General features: G+C 45.2%; 1 protein-coding gene across 1 annotated transcript in view; it reads left to right on the top strand.

The window, feature by feature from the left end:
* The window catches only part of WIPF1 (WAS/WASL interacting protein family member 1), a 96,130-nt gene that overhangs the window by 66,750 nt on the left and 9,850 nt on the right, over positions 1–19,530 (top strand). Inside the window, exons 2-4 of the mRNA XM_080927011.1 lie at positions 11,520–11,608; positions 14,921–15,050; positions 17,925–18,089. Coding sequence (XP_080783137.1) covers positions 11,558–11,608; positions 14,921–15,050; positions 17,925–18,089 — 346 coding nt within the window. The 5' untranslated portion in view covers positions 11,520–11,557. The remainder of the gene's footprint in view (positions 1–11,519; positions 11,609–14,920; positions 15,051–17,924; positions 18,090–19,530) is intronic.

Genomic DNA, 19,530 nt, shown 5'->3' with positions numbered 1-19,530 from the left:
ATCCAATAGAACTTTTAAAGGGACAGCTCTGTGCTGAACGGGATAGTCTTTCATATGCTACAACGCAAATGTCTCAGTCCCAGGAAAGTCACTCACTGGACCTGCAGATGCCCCCTGTTTCCTCTCTTCACAGAACAGTGGGGTCAGCCTCTCTCAGGAAACATCACCAGCCAGGCCTGGCCCACAAGCAGCCATGGGACTCCAGGGGGCATCTCGGGTCAGTGTGGTCTCCTCAGTGACATCTGCAGAGACATGATGTCAGGCCCCAGAGTACAGAGTTGTATCTACCCTTTCCCCCTGGGATTCCAGAGAGACTTTCTGCTCTTTATGGCCCTGCCCTCCAAGAGAAAGCATGAAGGAACTCTGGGCTACAGAGAAGGCTGGCGAGATGCCATAACCCTCATCCTAGAAATGCTTGTAAGGGCCTTATTTGGCCTTCAAACCATCAATAGCCAACCAAAAAGAATGGGTTTTTAGCCAGATGTCAGTAGCAACTCCTGGTATATGTGCAGGGACCAGACACGACAGGTTGTGGAGGGGACTTTCCAATAGTTTGCTCCTTGGGCTGTAAGAAACCAATCTCTGTGTTTTGTATGGGTTTCCCCTGGAGACACTTGTGCTGGAACTTGGTGACCAACTGGAAAATTTTCACAGTTTAATGAAATTACTGAAAACAAGAGGGTAATCTCAAAGGATACATGCATGGACTTTCGATGAACAGAAAAAAAAACCCAAACCATTTTTTTTTCCTACAAAGAAATGAGGTTAGTGATGTTCTAACCTGGAGCTGGGATGTTCCCTGGTGCCTTTTTGTGTGTTTTGTAAGCTCTGTGATGTGTTAGCTACTGTTCCAAACAGCCGGGGAGACAGTATTAGGCGAGACAGCTGCCCTCAGCCATAGTGGCTACTGTAGCGAGAAAGGCAGATCATGTCAATAATGCCTGCTGTGAGTGAGGTGGACAGCCAAGACGGGAGTGCTCTTCGGGGAGGACTCAGCAGGCTCAGAAGAGGGAGAACACAGAGATGAGGAGGGCAGGAGAAACTGGCCCTGCTGAAACTGCCAGGGGAGGGCCGGCTCCCACTCTACATGGAAGGAACTTAGACTTCATTGGCTGTAAACGGAAGGCCGCTGAAGCTTTGAGCCCACAGCACCTCTCAGCTGAGGATTCACCTCCGCATGCCCAAGAATGCCTAGTCGGTGTCCAGAAATGGCTTTGAACGTGAGGAAGTCTTCCCGGGCATTCATAGCTAGAGCACAGAGTTGGGTCTAGGTGAGCTAAGACTGTCCCGGGAATGGGTTTGTATGTTAAAGGTCATCCTGGTAGAGAAGACAATGTGAAGGCGGGCCCCACCCACCAGTCCTGAGCCTTCTGTGTTAGTAAGGCACCTCCCTCCTTACCCCTCAGCTGTTTCTCGTTGCTTCTTGGAGTACTTACTGCTTTCTTCTCTTGTTTCTTAGCTCACTGCTGTGGGATTTTACTTACTCGCTTACTTTTTTTTATTGCCACAGTTACTAAAGTCTCTGATTTCAGTCACAAGTATCACTTTCAGTAACTTTAATCCTTTCCTAGAAAGAACTACCTACGTCCTCGGCTATTATGGGGAAGACTTCAGTGTCCCCTTTTACCCAAAAGCCAAAGAGATTATTTTGAGGTGAACAAACTTTTTCTTAACTCCACACCCAAGCAGGCTGGTAATGAATCAGGCTCCTCCAGCCTCTAGTGGATGAAGAAGGGAACGAGACATAGGCTTTGTTGCTTCTTGTTTGCTTGTTTTTCTTCAAATTTTGGAAAGGTAAGCACAGTGGTGCGCAACCCTAATGCGCATTCCTTGCTCAGCTTTCAACCAATCATCTCGGGACCGCGTGGTCTCTCCTGTCCCCAACCACTTGCCTTCATTTTTCTCTAACTTTGACACTAATCCAGACAAATCATTTCATTCACAAATACTGTAGTATGAATCTCTAAAAACTCAGGACTCCTTGTAAAAATATAACAATTACAATAACACCTAATCTAAAATCACATCAGTAAATAGACAATCAGCATTTAAATTCTAGTCACTCTGTGGTTTTTTTTTTTTTTTTTTTTTTTTTTTAGTTTTTTAAGAGGCTTTTGTTTTCATTTTTTTTTTTGTTTTTTTTTTTTTTGTTTTTTTTTTGTTTATTTGCTTGTTTGTGTTTTGAATTGGGAACCTTACACATTGCATTTGATTTCTCTGCTAAGTCTCGGGTTCCCTTCTAGCTCTTTCTGAATCAGCCTCCTTCTCAACCACCCCTTCCCCACGTTTATGACATGCTGCAATACAGCCAGCACTGGCCCCACGAGTCTTAGGATACCTCTCATTGGCGCTCCTTTATTCGGAAGAAGTCACTTGTTCATCTCTGAACCTGACACTGCAGTCAGGGAACCCTGAGGCAGTAATGAACCCAGTGGTTACTTGCTGTTAGCCCAGTTGCTACAGGAGCAGTGATCTCTTCCCAAATCTGAACTTCTACTCTAAGGAAGGAACCAACTACTCTTACTTATCACGTGTGCCCTCAGCCTACTCAAAGCACAATGTGAACACACATCTGTAGTTAGGGTTGAGCGCAGGCAAAGCTCAGCCCTCAGACTTGCGTTCTCTCCATCCCAATTCCTGCTGGTGTTTAGTTTCATACCCAGGGTGGCCAAAGGATGCATGTGGCAGGCGGTCCAATCTCTGCATCCTCACAGATCACATCCGCTCTCCTCCCAGGCCGTTCCCTTGGTTCACATTACATAGTGGGCCATCAGCAAAAAGAGGTCTGAAGGTCTAAGCATATGCCAGAGCATGGGCAGCTGTGTACCACTGTCCTGCGGACGCTGTTGCTGCATATGCAATGCACTGAGAATGTCTCTGGATCTGAGAGGGAGGGAGGACGTTGCTCCACAAAGTGAAAGGGCAGGGGTTCAGGTGGACCTGGAGCCCCCAGACAGGAAAATCACTGCTGTTTGGTGCTTGTCTGGTTTATGTGCGAGTTTCCAGGTTAGCGGTTATGAAAACGCCATGACAGACATGACCACGGGCCATTCTCATCACGGCAGCTCCTCAGCTGAGCTCCTCTCTTCCCAGGCGACTCTTAGTTTGTGTCAAGCTGACAGCCGAAGTTTGGGAAGTCTGGGAAGGAATATCACGTTACCGTGGAATTTCCAAGAAACTCAAAGCCGCTACTTATTGAACACCTCAGCACTGGGATTAGATGCTGAGGAGACAATAGAGAGCGAGACAAACAGGGTCTCAGCTCTCACGGAGCTTAAATCGTGGTGAGGACGACGTACGAACTGGTACAACATCAAGTGATGGTGTAGGCTCCTCAAAGGGAAAGCGGAGCGGGAGGCCATTTTTACTGCCAGCTGGACGAGGGAGGACACAGGGACACAGGACAGGAAGGCCCAGGTGAGATGACTTTAGAGCTACAAAGCCCCGAGATGTAAATGAACTTGGGACAGTTCAGGAACAGAAAGGGGTCAACCAGCACAAGGGTTTGAGCCAAGCTGTGGTGACGCACATCTGAAATCCAGCCCAGTGTGGGCTGAGGTCAGGGGCAAGGTTACAGCAAAGCGAACACCAGCCGGGATGACAAGGGCTAGGAAAAGAGGTCTCGTAGGCCTCTGTGCTGAGGCAAGGTGTTGGCGTTTGTAAATGAACGAGAAGTGTTGGAGGGGTTTAAGCAGGGGGCCGTTGTCAGATTCACATTCTATCTCGTGTGTAATACACACAACTCAAGTATAGTCCGTGTACACCGTGTTTGCAGATCTCATTAAAGATGAAATGGTCCCGGTTCTATATATCTGCTCTCTGGAGTTCTTGGGAGCTCCTGCCTGCTAAGTGACATTCTGCCTTCTTACTGAGCTTCACTGATAGATGGAATAGCCTTGGAAAACACACATATAGAACAGTCTCTTTGTTTCTCTCTGTGTCTATGTGTCTGTCTCTCTGCCTCCCCCGCCCCTTCCTGACCCGAATGTGTGAGTCTGGGGTGCCTAACATAGTGAACATCAAAATAACTCTGTAAATCCGTTGACAAGTCACCCCAATGTTCTCGTTTTAGAACCCGCTATAGTTAGACTTCCTCAAAGATTCACCCAAGCATTTAAGTTCGAGGTGATAATCTTTTCTGTTGCCCCAAGGGCTTTCAGAAGTGGAGGCTGGCTGCCAGCCTCTGCCTCCGCTTGGCCTCGTGCCTAACAAGTCCTGTTTGAACACTACCTGCACTAGACCCCCGCTTTAGGCAACAGGTCCTGCATCCCTTCAGCCAGTTCCAAGTGAAGAAAAGCGCCTTAGTCATTTTACTCCTGGACCTTCACTTCTAGGAACTGGGCCCACGGCCTAACATCATGACATGCTCATTTAATTCAACTCAGATCTCAGGGAATTTGGGTTCACTGCCTTTTGAATTCAGAGCCCATTTGCCTAGCACTCAATATCAGTATTTCTGGTACTGGGGTGGAGCTATCATAAGCACCAGAGAAGATGTAATATTCCTGGTCCCAGTGCACCCTACAGGGGTCTCCCCCAACCACTTCCACTGATGCTGTCTCCCAGCTTTTCTCCGGGATACCCACTCAGGTAAGGGAGTTTTGTCCTGGGGCTTTGTCCATCGGAGTCAGGATCCCACTTGCACTTGATGGAGTTTCTGTAATTATATCTCACTTTTCATTCTTCCACCTGAAGCCATTTTCCCCAGTTACATGATATATGTTGCAAAAATGAATGTGAGTTTCTCAGATGCATCAAGAAAAAGGTATGGATATTAGAGAACTGTATGGATATTTTATGTTACTCTATACCGGACCCGAGGCTGTGAAATCCTGAGTTATAATCCCTTGCCATCCACCTCAGAAGTAAGAAACCTGTCTTCCCCTTCTGCCCCCACTCTCTGTCTGCTTTTGTCAAACATCTAGCAGAGTTGATTGTCGCCCCGTAATTATGGAGACAGGAAACAGGACAGTCAGGTCTACAGCTTCTCTGTGTACCTTTATCCTGGCGTAGGCCCTGGTGGCATTTCCAACCTCACTTGCTCTGATGCACACCTCCCCTGCGTCCTGACTCTCTCCCGGCACTCTTGAACGTTCTGCAAATGAGGAAGGCTCACTTACGCTAATTCTTGGCGTGCTTAAGGGTTTTTATTTCTTCAGTGACTTCTCAATATTACCAAATGAAATAGTCAGAATTCAAGGTTGCGCTTTCTAATTGAATTCTTTTGAAGAAATTTTAAGTTCCAGGAGTAATTATTTTTGTAGAGGTGTTGGGGGGGGCGTTACTAGGAGAGAGGCACACAGATCCACTTACCTCTGCATCAAGTGGAAGGAGAAATATTTTTCTTTTCTTTTCTTTTTTTTTTTTTTTTTTGTTGCTTCTTAAGTAAAAACCAATCTAGTTTCTCTTTCTGTAGCAAAGGAGGAAGGAAGAAACGAGAAATTAATCAGGCAGGAAGTGAATACCACAGAAGGATGCCTGCCTCTGACTTGGTGTGTCACACTAAACAAGAAGAGGCCAGAGCTTGTCCAAAATGGCTGCCCAGAAGCAACCCCTCGCCTGTGTTAGGCGCTGATGCCTTTCTGAAGGACAGCTCTCCCTTCTGGCTCTTGTCTTGCTTGTCTCTCTCTGTCTGCGTCCCTGACCATGCCTTCCTTTTTAACGGTAAGAAAAACTGTACTCAAACTCAATTTATTTCCTTTATCAGCAAAAGGGAAGAACTAAGTAGTGTTTAATGGGCCATAGTCAGATAAAGATGCTTAATTGTTCTGTGGAACAGCGTGTGACTTATTCCTGCTATGGTGAGGGTGAGTACTTCAGAACTCGTTCTGGGCCAAGATGTAAGTGAGCTTTTCTCTGTAGAATTTTCCCTGACCATTGGACAGATTTGGAGCCACGTTCGTTTCTTTCCCATTTCCCCAGAACATGGAGGCGTATGTCAGTTAGCTTGGCTCTGCTCTGGAAAGTCAGCTCAGCTCCATAGAGTTGCCTGAGTCCTCAGCCTGATCTGCCATGGGATTTTTAAAGTATAAGAAGTCACTGTCAGTTTCAAAGCAAGCCCCACCCTACCGGCACCCCTTGCTTGCCTGAGGCAGCAGCTGTCCTGCTCAAGAGGTGAGGTTCTGGCTCAGGCAGTCTATTAGGAAGACATTACTTTGTCTTTTAGAGTAATTCGATCCGAATCAGAACAGTGCCGAGGCATCTACCGATGATAATCAGACTCAGAGCCATTTGTCATAATTAACTTCAATATGATTAAGATTAAATGACGTCAACCATAAAATATAACTTTAAAGCTGTGCACACAGAGACCGAAATGTTTTACGGAAGAAAAAAAAATTCTCTAGGCTGTGTTTGAAAAAGTAATTCATGTTCCTCTTTCCCTTTGCAAAAATATCGAGCGACACTTTTCTCACTAAGGAGGGCGGGTACAGCTTTAGTCAACCAGCACCAGCGTCTTCACCAACTCGATGGCGCAACTGTTGTGTAGAGCAGAAACACAAATGTAAACGAAGGCTGCAGAGAAGTCCCGTGCAGAAAGTAGACAGTTCTGCTTTAGACCTGACTAGACTAAGAGGAGAGAGAGGAAGGGGAGGAGCTAGGGAAGGCTCCTAGATGGTGGATCTTAGACTATTTCCCTCCCCAGGGTCTCCTGTTAATCTCGCAGCACTTTGCTGAGTCTGATCCAGTCAAAACTCCTTTATATAGGTCTGAAGAGATTGAGCGATTTGCCTAAAACACATTCGGCTTCTCTGATGCTCTTTGCAAAGTGTATCGGTAGGTGCTGGTGCGCACCTCGCCGTACCTCCGTGTAAAATGTGGAGCGGACAAAGAGCGAGGAACAACTGTGCTGGAACGTGTTCCCTGGGGCTAGCTTCAGTGTCATTCCAGCTCTGGCCTGAAAGCCGGAACTCCCCTAGACCCATGCTTGACCTGTTGGAGGGGGTGAGCTACAGAGTCCCAGACCCTTGAGGTCTTGTAACATTTGAATGACGTCATTTCTTTAAATTCTGATGCATTTGTGCCTTAAAGTTTGACTTTTAAAAACAAGTTATCTATTTACCATGTGTGTGCCATGTATTGGAAAGAACATTTACTCTGGACTGCCCTGAATACTCATCTGTATTTCGTGATCTTAAGTTTTAAAAAGTAAGACAAACAAAAAACAAGAGTAAGAGATGAGTTAACTAGGATACTTTTCTGGAAAATTTAAGATGGGCTTTATTTTTTGTTTATTTGTGTGTGTGTGTGTGTGTGTGTGTGTGTGTGCCTTTGTGAGTTTGTGTGCATCATGTGCACATAACCTTGCCTGCTGAGACAAGATCTTAGAGGATCCTCTGGAAGTAGAGTTAATAGCAGTTATGATATGGGGGTTGGGAACCGAACTCAGGTCCTGTGGAAGATCAGTAAGAGATCTTAACCTCCGATCCATCTCAAGACTCACTGTATACACGTGTTTCATCTCCTTGTGATTCAGCGGTGGCGTGTGAGTGCACACAGGGGCTGAGGTTTCACTCTCTCGTGGTTAGAACGTAGGAAAGATGGCAGCACCCATCACTTCGCATGTGATTTGTCCTTACGGTTGCTCATTCTTCTTAAAACCTTGAACAAATGGCCAATTCTTAATAAGCCCTGCTTCATCTAACTTTTGAGTAGCTCTACTAAGAAGACAGCTTCATGTCCATTGACAGTGAAACGGGACTTAGGCAGGCTAAGTCGTCTGCCCAAGGCCACCTAACTACTTCATGTAGAGGAAAATTTTCTGGGTTCCAAAAACTTTTTCCACCTGCATAGCTGGGAGACCACATGGTAAACTGAACAACTGGTTTCCAGGTCTTTTGCTAGTCCTGAGAATCAGGACTAGAAATTATCACAGCAACATTTAATATATGCTTAAAAGGATTCATCACAAGTAAAATATTTTTCTTTCTAAGTGTTTTGACCCTTTTAGAAATAAATCTGGTGACATTTTGGCACATATCACAAGGCTATACTTGAGATGATAAAATCAACATATTCAGCGCTCTCTCCTCTCTCTCTCTCTCTCTCTCTCTCTCTCTCTCTCTGTGTGTGTGTGTGTGTGTGTGTGTGTGTGTGTGTACTGCAGATTGGAGGCAGAGATTAATTCCTCTTGGGAACACTAAATGTGGTGCTGAGGATTTAGGGAAACTTCAGCTTTGAGAGTTGAGCTCCTTAAAGAAGGTGCTTGTAAAAGACAGAAGATGGGGAGAGAAAATTGGTGTGGCTTATACGGATAAAGTAAAGGATTCTTGGTCCTTACCCCTTAAGCTAAAGCACAGGTAGCTAAGTCACCCAAGTAAGCTCCGTGTTCTTAGTTTTAGAAGGGCCTGGCATGCCTGTAGTTTCTGTTAAATTTTTAAATTAAATAGGCAAGATCCTGGGTTAGAATGCACTCTTGGTGGTAACCACTGCTTTTCCTGTAGTGGCCACCACTGGAGTGAAGTTATGAGTCTGTCTCCCGGGTCCCTGACACTCCAGATTGCTCTAAGAACACTTTTAGGGCCACAAGCTGGCACCTGCTCTACCACCGAGCTGTACCTCAGCCCTAAACCAGCTCCTTATCTAGAACTCTGAATGAAGTGGGCCTGAGTTAGCCATGCGAGTGCAGCAAGTACAACCCACTGAAGTTGTTTCAAATGAGCTTCGGAGTAAAGAAAAAGTGTGTTGTGGGAAGGGGGTGGAGTGTCCCATGTGCGGCCAGTGTGGGTCCCACTGAACAGGGGCAGACCGTCCCTCGTAGGGACTGTGGGGGTGCTTACTTTGCTTCCTCCATCCTCCTGTTTGTCTCCTTTGGATTTCCTTTTCCCTAAGCAGAAATATCAGCTCAGAAGAGGTGAAGTAATTAGCAATAAGACCAACAAGCCTTTCTGCCAGGGTATTAAAAGTCTCTAAGATGGTCTGAGAGGTCTCGGGGGTGGGGGTGGGGAAGTTGCCTAGCAACTGGTGTCATAAAATAGAAACTACAGGCAACTGCACCTGTGAAAAGTTTGTGTTAAAGAAACAGGATGACTGTGGTTAACTGTGAGCATCAGTTTTCCCGTTGAGCCCTTTTACAGGAAGTTGAAGAACAAAGCCAAAGTCACCTTAATTAGTTTTAGCGGCTTTCAGGCTTTAAAGACATCCAACTCAGTTTGCACTGTGGAATCTCTAAAGAATAAAAATCCAGAAGAATTTTTCCAGTAGGGAATCTCAAAATTCTGAGCTTTAAAAAAAAATCGTAATTTTAGCCACAATTTCATATTACTAAGTAACTTTATGTGCCTTCAAGTGGGCCCATAGTTTCTGGAATGAACATCCTTGTATTTATTTATTTTTCTGGTTGTAATAACAATGTGAATTAAGACATTTGACTCATTTAGACACTACTGAGTTTTGTGTATTCTAAAATTTCTTAATTAATATTTCTTGGCCAAATGTGGGGGGGGGGAGCGGGAGAGAGAGAGAAAAGGAGAGGGAGAGGGATGGAGAGGGAGAAGGAGGGGAGAAAACACATTTGCCCAGCCTGAGCATGGGGGATGGGTCCCCAGGCATGCATGCTTACATGTATTTATAAGCTAGCAGAATATACATCAAAATAGGAACTATTTCCGGCTGTTATTTACCCAAGGTCCCTTTTCATCTAAAAGTTAATTATTACTGAATCCTTGTTTTCCGAGTGAAAGGAAAAGATGATAGGGCACCAATGAACGGAAAAGTCACAGGGCACCAATGTTGTGAAAAGATGACGTTCCGGGTTTCAGCACCAATGTTAGGGGAAGGGTGAAGAGAGTGGGGGCATATGGCCCATGGAGGTGCGGCGAGGCCTGAGGACAAGGGAGATGCCTCTGGGGGGCCCATGTTGGGAATCCTTTCTCCCTGAGGGACCAGCCACACAACAGTATAGTACAGAATAGAGTTTATTCAGGTTATGGGAGAGTTAAGAGGGTGGTAGAGGAAGAAAGAGAGAGAAAGAGAGAAACAGAGAGACAGACAGAGAGAGAAACAGAGAGACGGGGGGGGGGGGGGGGGAGGCCGGCCATGAGTACGTGGAGGGAAGGGGGGGGGAAGGGAAAGAAGAGGAGGGGAAAAGGTGGGAGAGCAAGAGAGGCAAGAGAGAGAGAAGGGGTCAAGCAGCCCCTTTATAGTGTCAGGTCACTGGGGCGGAGCATACTTGGCTACTGCCAGGTAATTGAGGGGTGGGGTTTACAGACTCCCATTGCTGAGGACAAGTAGGACTTCCAGTGTATTTACCGACTGCTCTTCTCCACAATGCTCCCCTTTGGAATCAGGGGAGAAAACAACAAAGCCAAGTTGGAAAGGAGCCAGGCGCACGCACACAAAAAATCATGGAAACAAACTAAGGGTGTTATTCAGAAGCTCTTACTGGACTTAAATGGGACCCAACCACAGCGTTTAAGGCAATATTTACAGAGCAAGATACTCCGAGTTTTCCAATAGCCCCCTGCAATAATAAACCATAACCGGATAAAGCCGCTTCCAGTGGCCTCTCATAGAACCCCTTTCCCCCAGGATTAGAGAGTAATGAGTAAAGAACTTGGAAAATATGGTCCCTTTCAGGATTTCTCTGCAGTTCTGGCTAACCTGGGCTTGCTATATAGCCAGACTTACTGCATAGGCCACAGACTTACCATGCTCTTCTGCCTCTGCCTCATAAGTGTTTGGATTGCAAGGGCGTCCCAGCATGCCGGCCTAAATTCTGCTCATAGTTAGCTCGCTTTGAAGGCGCTGGATCCCAGATGTCCCCGGTCTGGTTTGGAAGCAGGTGTGGGAGTCTTTCTGTGTGGTTCTCAGCAAGCTGTCCTGCAGTATTTTAATGGATGGTTTGTCTTAAGGTGTATATTTTCCACATTAACTTTTTAGTGGTTGAGCCAAATTAATATTTAAGGGCTAAGAAGTTGTTTTCTGCAGTTGGCAAGACTATTGAGGATAAAGGAAAATAATTCCTGTGTTTGGAATTTGGGCATGATGTTGCATAGACTTCAGGTCATCAGTGGCTGCTCACTGGCATAAGGCTCAAGCTTTGTAACAGAGATTCTAAAATTTCAGCACTTTTGGAGCATCTAGGGATCTCGTTAAAATGTTGGATGTGTCCAAGGGGAGAAAAGATGGGAGAGTGGAAAGAGTTCATGCAAATCGGCGAGGCAGAGTAGGTGCTGCTTGAAACGTGTCTGACCAGACTGGGATGCATTTCTGGTAGCTTCTAGAGATTCTTCCTGCTTCCGCAGGCACAAGCTTACATCTGCAGACACATGCTCACAGCTGTCCTATGCCGCTGTGGCCTGCAGTGCAGGGACAGAAATGGACAGTGTTAGTACTGGGTGTGACATTTAGTGTCCTGCCATCTCCACTCAAACACTCCCTCTCACCAGGGCCCCTCCTGAACAGTCCCGCTAGGGTAACTGAGGGAAGTGGTCCATGTCACCGTGGAAGAGAAGTAAGGAGCTTCCAGCAGGCTATTATCAAGAGATCTAATGCACCAATATGTCCTGTTTTTACAGATTTACCCTCAAGACTGCTGAAATTCTAACTATCCAAGATGCCTGTCCCTCCCCCACCAGCACCCCCACCTCCACCAACATTTGCACTTGTAAGTATATTGTCTTTATTCAGCTTTTGCTTTTTGTTTTTAAAGGCAGCTTTTTAGGAAGAGTCTTCCTGTATAGTCCGAGCTAGTCTGCCCGAGACTAGGTTATTTCTGAAACATACTCATACAGTGGATTTCTCCCTTCACTTCGTGCATGAAGACGACCAGACAGGTCAAATGCTGACACATGGTTGTGTTTGTTGTAAATGCACTGGCCATGTAGGTCTGCTTTGCCAGGGCCGTCTTTTCTGAGGTTAGAACCTTCTTGAGACCTCTGGAATCCACATAACATAAAGAATATGTTTGGTCAAGGTCTCCTGGGATAGAAGTTTACAGGCCTGGAGTGTTAGTCTTCCTGGATTATTAGTCTTCCTCTACCCAATCTATCAAAGCAAATAAGGCTTTGAGGGAACAGTTCTGGAGCTCAGAGGCAGGGTGCACTGTCTCCCCATTCAAACAGCCTTAACTCCAGGAAGTGAAGGAGTTCTGCAGTGCATTTGATATTAACTCCAGGAAGTGAAGGAGTTCTACAGTGCATTTGATATTAACTCCAGGAAGTGAAGGAGTTCTGCAGTGCATTTGATATTAACTCCAGGAAGTGAAGGAGTTCTGCAGTGCATTTGATATTATCTAGCTTCACTTCTTCCTTCTCTGCTTCCTCCCCTTTCTTTATACACTGTTCTCGACAAATGTTACCCCCACCACCACCTTCGCACACACTCTCACACCCCACTGAGCCTGTCCTTGTGTCTGGATAAGTACTTTCCAAAGGGTTTCAGCACTGGACCCCTCCTGGTCCTTGGATAAGGAGTCTGTCAGGGAATTTTAGGACATCCACCTTTAGAAAGACTCCAAGACTCACTTCCTCCCAAAGCCCCACCCACCATGTAAGCCTTTGCTGCTTGGGAGCCACACTGATGATCGATCCCTTCATTTCTCGTATTGGGAAACTGAGGCTGGGGAAGAAAAGTCTCCCGCTCCAGGTTCCTGTGGCACACATTTCTATCACTCTCCTGACACCCTAACCTACTAACAGTTGCTCCCCCAGCTTCCTGTGCGAATTCCTAAGGGTATAAGGACAGAAATTGTGTCTTAAGCATTTAGAAATATGTATAGCAATTTGATGGAAGTTAGGTTTATTCTCAGATAGGATTTGTGTATCTCTTTAACCAACTCATTTTTTTATAATATTTATTTTTCATCTTATAAGAGTGTCAGCCTATGAAATTTTTAAGCAGCCCTTGCTTGGATTAATTAGAAAACACGCTTAGCTGGCTGATATGGCAAGAGCAGTTTTTCTTTATCCCTCCCAAATGGGAGCTGCCGATCACTACTTGTTGGCGCATGGGTTACATTTTAGAATTTTAATGCTGATATACTTACTTTAATATGTGTTCTAAAAATGTATGATTGGCATATCAAAGCCAGTAGCTTATTTAAAAGCTGGTGATATAATTTAAGAGAGAGTGTTCATTTTTTTAAAAAAGATTACAGTAAATGAATTTAATGAAAATATTAAGTAATATGGAACAGAGAAGACTTTAAAAGTCATAAAAGCTCATCCTAAGAATTAAAGGTTGAAGGTGGATGTGATGAGTCGCCTGTAAGCTAAACTCTGGAGGCTGAGGCAGGAGAATTGAGGCCAGCCAGGGATATAAACACAGAACTCAAAGAGCAAAGCCAGGAGGAAAGGGAAGATAGATTGGTGGTCACCAGGCAACACTGACCTAGTTGAGGGTCCTGGTCTGCCACTTGAGAGAGGTTTGCATAAGGAAGTCAGGTGACAAAATAAATCTTCAAGCTAAGGGCGGGGAGCCTCTGTGGAAGCTGCTGACTCAAACAGAAGATGTCCAGTGTGGGTCCATCAGAAAATCTCTAGTTGATTTTTATTCTTAAAGGGACCAGGTGGCTTTGAAGGTATAATAGAACACAAAATTGCTAGCAAAACCAATTTAGCCATGGGAAGAATGTGTGTGGAAGTACAGTGGAGAAGCTCCCTACAGGTTGATTCCAGGGGATGTTGGGGGCTGATGGGGAAGGAACATGTGGAAGCCCACAGTCACCCTCTCAGATAGAGGCAGGTCCTGGCATCAGACTGCTAGAGTTCAGACCTCAGCTCCTCGTCCTAGCCTTGATGCCCCTGCAACTAGACCAAATGATTTAACTGACTACACTGCAGGTTTTTGTTGGTGTTTTTGTTCTGGGTTTGTGTGCACATGTCTGTAAAGCAGAAATAACACGCAGGGTCAATGAAGACTAAATTAAAATGAAATAGGATCTGCAGAAAGTGCAGATCGCTGTCATCGCGGCAGAAGGACCTCTCCCCGGTTCACTGCATCTTGGTGCACAGTAATTCTGCCTCTCATGCTGGCAATAAAAAGCTGAGGGGGCATCAAACCATATGCTTCTCACCTTCTATGACCAAAACTGGCTTATCTGGGACCTCACCTCTTCCTGAAGGGTGGGACCAGCCCAGGAGACTCAGGTCAGCCAGACCTTTGGCTTTGAGGTAGCCACATTGACCCTGGACGGGATCCACACAGGAGAGGTGCTTGCCTTCAAGCCTATGTGTTAGACTTGAGTGTCTGCATTCCTAGAGTATCCCTAAAGGACCAGGACCTCAGTTTCACAGTCGGTAACTTTAGGATTATTTTTAAAAAATAATAATAATGCCCAAACATCTTTAAGTAACTGTGTATTTGCTCTGGGCCAAGCTTTCAAAGGAATTAAGTATCAGAAACATGTTATGGTCAACTGAATGTGAAGGAATTGTGGGGTAAGGAAAAAAAATATTCTATTCTATAGTGGTGTGAGCTGACAGGAGTGATTTGATGTATGTAAATTATGCCCTAATAAATCTGACGAATTAAAAGAGAAACACACTTTTCTCAGTTATTCAGAGGGAATCATTTCCTAAAGTTTTAGAGAGTTGAGAAACCCACTCTGGTTTGACAGGGTCCAGCATTTCCTTGCAGCAGGTGTGGGCAAATAATGGGAGAGGCTGTCTGCTCCTCAGGACAGAGCAGACAAGGGAGTCCCCTCAGACTTACTGTCCCAGGAAAGGACCAGCATGCCCTAGCTTTCATGGGCAGAGTCTGAAAATTGAGATTTTTATCAGAGACTCAGTATTTTTGTGTTCTGTTGCTGTATCTGCTCCCAGGAATCTGGGTCTTAAGGAGAATGACATGAAATCCAAACACTCCCACAGAGTGTTCAGCCCAGAATCTTAAATCCAGGTTGCCTGTCTGACTGGGTGCTCCGGGGCAGGGTTTTATGCCCAAGAGCAGCTGATGAGTCCATGTGGTTGCCTTTCAGGCCAATACCGAGAAACCCACCTTGAATAAGTCAGAGCAGGCTGGGAGGAATGCGCTTCTCTCTGACATCAGCAAAGGGAAGAAGCTAAAGAAGACAGTCACAAATGACAGAAGTGCGCCAATATTGGACAGTGAGTAACGGCTCTTTCCCATGGTTCCAAATGGCTTCTATCTTAGTGTCAACCTATGCCTCCAACTGGATCTGTCTCTGTCGCTCTTTGTCTGTCTGTCTGTCTGTCTGTCTCTCTCTCTCTCTCTCTCTCTCTCTCTCTCCCTGACAACAGCTGCCAAGCTAGCAAAAGACAGAACTGAGTTAGTCATTGTAGCCACAGCCTTAGCTTGAGCCCTCTCTAATGCCTCAGGAAGCCAGCATAATAATTCTTTGTCCAAGAAACACACAGCAGTGATTCTCTGAATTACTCACAGCGCTTTCTGGAGATTAACCCGTTGCTCCTGGCACCAGAGACAGTGAGGCAGCGTGAGACATGGAAGTGTCCGAGCTTTAGAATCAGGAGTCAGGAGTCAGGGCCTGACACACAACATCATCAGAGCCAAGCTTTACTGCCTTCATTTGGAAAGTGGAGACGGGCACCACTTTACTGGCCACACAAGTCTGTTGTGAGCTTCCAAGGAGACAATGCTTGTGCAGTACTCTCTTGTCTGCTAAGAGGAATTCTAGAGAAAGACGTGATTCCCAGGAGCTTGGAGACAGGAAACCTGCCTGGAAAGAAGCCAGTCTTGCTGTTTTGTGATGACCCTTTTCAGAACTAACTAGAGTCTTGTGAAACCATATTAACTCCTTCTGAGAGTAGTAACCATCCCCTTCAATGGCCTCATCATTTCCCACCAGCCTCTGTTCCCTAAAGGTTACACTCTCTCTCTCAGGAACACACTGAGGACCAGGTTTCCCACATTAGAGCCTCGAGGGCTACATTTAAACTATATAATACTTCGATATATGAACAATGGGTAGAACTCCAGGGAGACCATGCTGATGGGTGTGTGTGATAGTACAGCACACTTTCGGTTTACAGCAGAACATAACTGTGTGCGTGTGTGTGTGCATTACGTGTGCATGGGCATGTGCGAGTGTGTGTGCATGGTGTTCTGAGCTGTCTTATTTAGTGATGAGTAGTACTTGAATGAGTTATATTATCGGTAGTTAGAAGTTAGTAAAGTTTTAGATGTCATACTAAAGCAATTTCACAAGCACTCTTGAAATTGTTGCTGTAATTGGGTTTAGCCTGTTAGGTAAAATAGTCCTTGTTAATTCATCACCAGGATATGTCCGTAGCAGAGAGCTGTACACCTAGGAAAGACAAAGAACTAATGGCTAAGTTAGAAAAACACATTAATGAATAAAATGAAACCTCCCAAAGTCAATTCAGAGATTTGAGGTGGGTTTTCTACAGTTGGAATAGAATAATGAGTCTCATGCCGAGACATCTTCAGATGGTTCCTTTTGTGAGTAGTGAGATTTACAGGTGTGCTTCATGATGCTTGGCTCATTTTAAAATCTTGAAGTCAATTTCCTAGGAAACCACTAATTTGTCAGACTTTACTCAGGGAGCCTGCATAAACACCAAAAAGACAGAGACTTTCTAAGATTAGTTTCTCTCTGAAAAAATGTGCATTAAAAGGGTTTTTATTGCTAAGCTCTGTGTTTCAGTTTTCCATAAACAGCTAATTCAAAACTGTATGAATCTTTCCCAAGCCAGAAGCCACAGAAAGCTTTTTGTTTAAGTGTCATAAAACTGCCACTGTCCTAACACCAGAATGTGGCCCAGACACTGTACACACAGGGGGTCCACAGGCCAGTGTGATCCACCTGGGGGCAATCCTGCTTCCCAGAGGACGTGTGGCCATGTCTCCAGATGTTCTTCTGAGCGTTTTGTTTCTTCCTTCTTGCTTTCATTTTGTCATGGGGATGGAAGCCGTAGCCAAGGGCATGTTAGGCAAGCCCTTTACCATTGAGCTACCTGACCCGCTGAGCCTGGGTGACACCCTTAGCCATCTCTACCTGGGTAGAGCTGGGAGGCTTGTAGTGGGCAGGATCAGAGACTCTGTCAAAGGCAGGGCAGCCACCCAAATAAATGTCAGCAAGGAGTTCCAGAAATAAGAAAATGACATTCGGGCTGGAGAGATAGTTCAGCGGTTAAGAGCACTGACTGCTCTTCCAGAGGTCCTGAGTTCAGTTTCCAGCAACCACATGGTGACTCACGACCATCTGTAATGGGTCTGTTGCCCTCTTCTGGTGTGTCTGAAGAGAGCAATAATATACTCAGATACATAAAATAAATAAAACTTTAGAAAAGAAAGAAAAGCAAATAACATATACCATTTATGAATAAGAAAACACTAAGCAAAAAAAGTAATTGATCAAGACTGAAAATAACCCCATTTTTAGTAATAGATTTAAAATCTATTCTAAATATCAAATAATAAAAATTTAATAAAAATAAAAATCAAATAGGTATTTGATACCTAGTTAGGTATTTGATAAGATTCCACATTATAAGTCTTTAAACCTAAAATAGAAGAATCCTCCTTTTCAGTAAATATTTTTTAAAATTATGGTAACCTAATAGTTAATATTTAGCTTCAGAACAGAAGCGGTCTCATTAAAATCAGAACACTGTTGCCGTAGCAACATTGATAATCCACATTGTTAAGGCGGTTCAGCCATCAAAGTAATTATTTATATAAAACAGAAAGAAGGAATACAGTTCTTAGAAAGGAAGAACATTTATTATTTGAAACTGTGTGTCTATTAGAAAATGAAAGGTCATTTTTTGTGTGTGTGTGATTTTTTAAACTGAAAACATACAGCAAAGTGGCCAAATCAAATGAAATTTCTTGGTGCTAATACTAAGTACAAAATGTAAGAGGAAAATGTCCCTTTTGTTTTAAATGCCCAAGGTCAGCGCGTTCTGTTTCCTCTGTGTGTTACAGCTTCCTGGTAAATGCTCCTGCATTTTCTCAAGTGTCTTTCCTTCCGTCTGCAGAACCAAAGGGAGCCGGTGCCAGTGGCGGTGGTGGCTATGGTGGAGGTGGTGGTGGAGGAGGCGGCGGTGGCGGTGGAAATTTTGGTGGGGGTGGTCCTCCAGGACTGGGAGGACTATTCCAGGCTGGAATGCCGAAGCTGAGGTCCACCGCCAACAGGGAGAATGGTAAATAAAATTCTTTCTCTGATGTTCTAAACAAGGGGCAATTTGGCAGTTAGGCTCTGCCCTTTAAAACAGGTACACTGTTTGTTTACGAATTTCAAGGGCTCCTGTGAACCTTTCTGTTTTGGAGGTGCCTGGACGGGGGTTTGAATAGAAGATGTGTCAGATATGCGTTGTGCTGTCAAGAATTTTGCCATTAAAGTGCATTCTAGAACTTCTGGAAATCAAAAACAAAACCAGTTACACCTTTCAAGATGTCAACGTCTTATGAGGGATCAGGGTGGGCTTCTTACCAGTAAGGACCAGGCAGGCCTGTAGAGCTATGTATATTTGGACAGTATCCTTAGGTTAACCCACCCTCCAATGCTTTTCTAAAGGGTGAGCTGGAGTGGGAAGAATGGGGAATGGAAAAGAGAAAGGGGGACCTGCCTCACCCACCTCCCCAGACTCTTCCTAATGACCTAGGAGTGCAGCTCTCTTTGTCAGACAACCTACGGCATTTTCAAGGACATGGTGGAGGGTGTCCTAGAAGACACAGCTCTAGCCCTCACTCAGTAGCAACAGGAGTTTAGCACGGCAGACACTTGGTATTAGAAACCAGTGCTCTGAGCACAGATAGAGCAGCCCTTATATGAAATCCCTGAAGGTTGTATTTTCAGTCTCGGATATTGCATGACCGTGATGAAATTGATTGAGGACAGGACTCGTGCCTAAACAGAGTTCACATAGGTTTCAAGTAGGCCTGTTACACTCAGCTTGAAAGTAGTCTCATGCACCGGGATGAAAGTCTCACACTCTTCCGAAGGCAAAGCCACTGGTCCCTGGGTGGCTGGCTGTAGGTCCTATTTTTCTAGTCTTCTGTTAAAACGTTTTTCCCCAAAGCACACAAAAGGATGCTAGGCAGCTGCCAGATGCATGCACATCTCATGTGTAAAGGGAGAAGAATGGAACAAAAGGAAAGTGAAGAAGGCTTTGAGGCCAGTGCCAGGGATCCTGTGCTGGTTTAAGATGGATGGTTAGCTATAGCTTGCATGTGAATCTGGAAGACATAGCATAAGCTAATGGTACAGGATTATACCACCTACTCAAGAAAAATACGTGCTAAAGTCAAAATTTTAAATGATCTTGGGTTCATGTTACTCCACCGACTAAAGCTGATCAAGTGCTTCTTGTGCGGAGGACAGACTCTAACGACTCCCCTACAAAACTCCTAGTGGCCTGGCCACGTGGACCTCCTTTCTGTGGACTCAGTGCTCCTGTGCTGTGACCCCAGGCTTCTGGTGTGGAGCCTGGAGCTTCTGACCATGACTACCCTCTACTTGAGGTGTGCTTGGCCTCTTCTCCCAAAGTGTGCACGGCCTCTTCTCCCAAAGTGTGCACTGCCTCTTCTCCCAAAGTGTGCACGGCCTCTTCTCCCAAAGCTGCTCCTTCTTGTTAGGTCTCC

The sequence above is a fragment of the Micromys minutus genome (assembly GCF_963924665.1).
Source record: "Micromys minutus genome assembly, chromosome: 13".
Lineage (NCBI taxonomy): Eukaryota > Metazoa > Chordata > Mammalia > Rodentia > Muridae > Micromys > Micromys minutus.
This window is presented reverse-complemented; position numbering and strand designations above follow the sequence as displayed.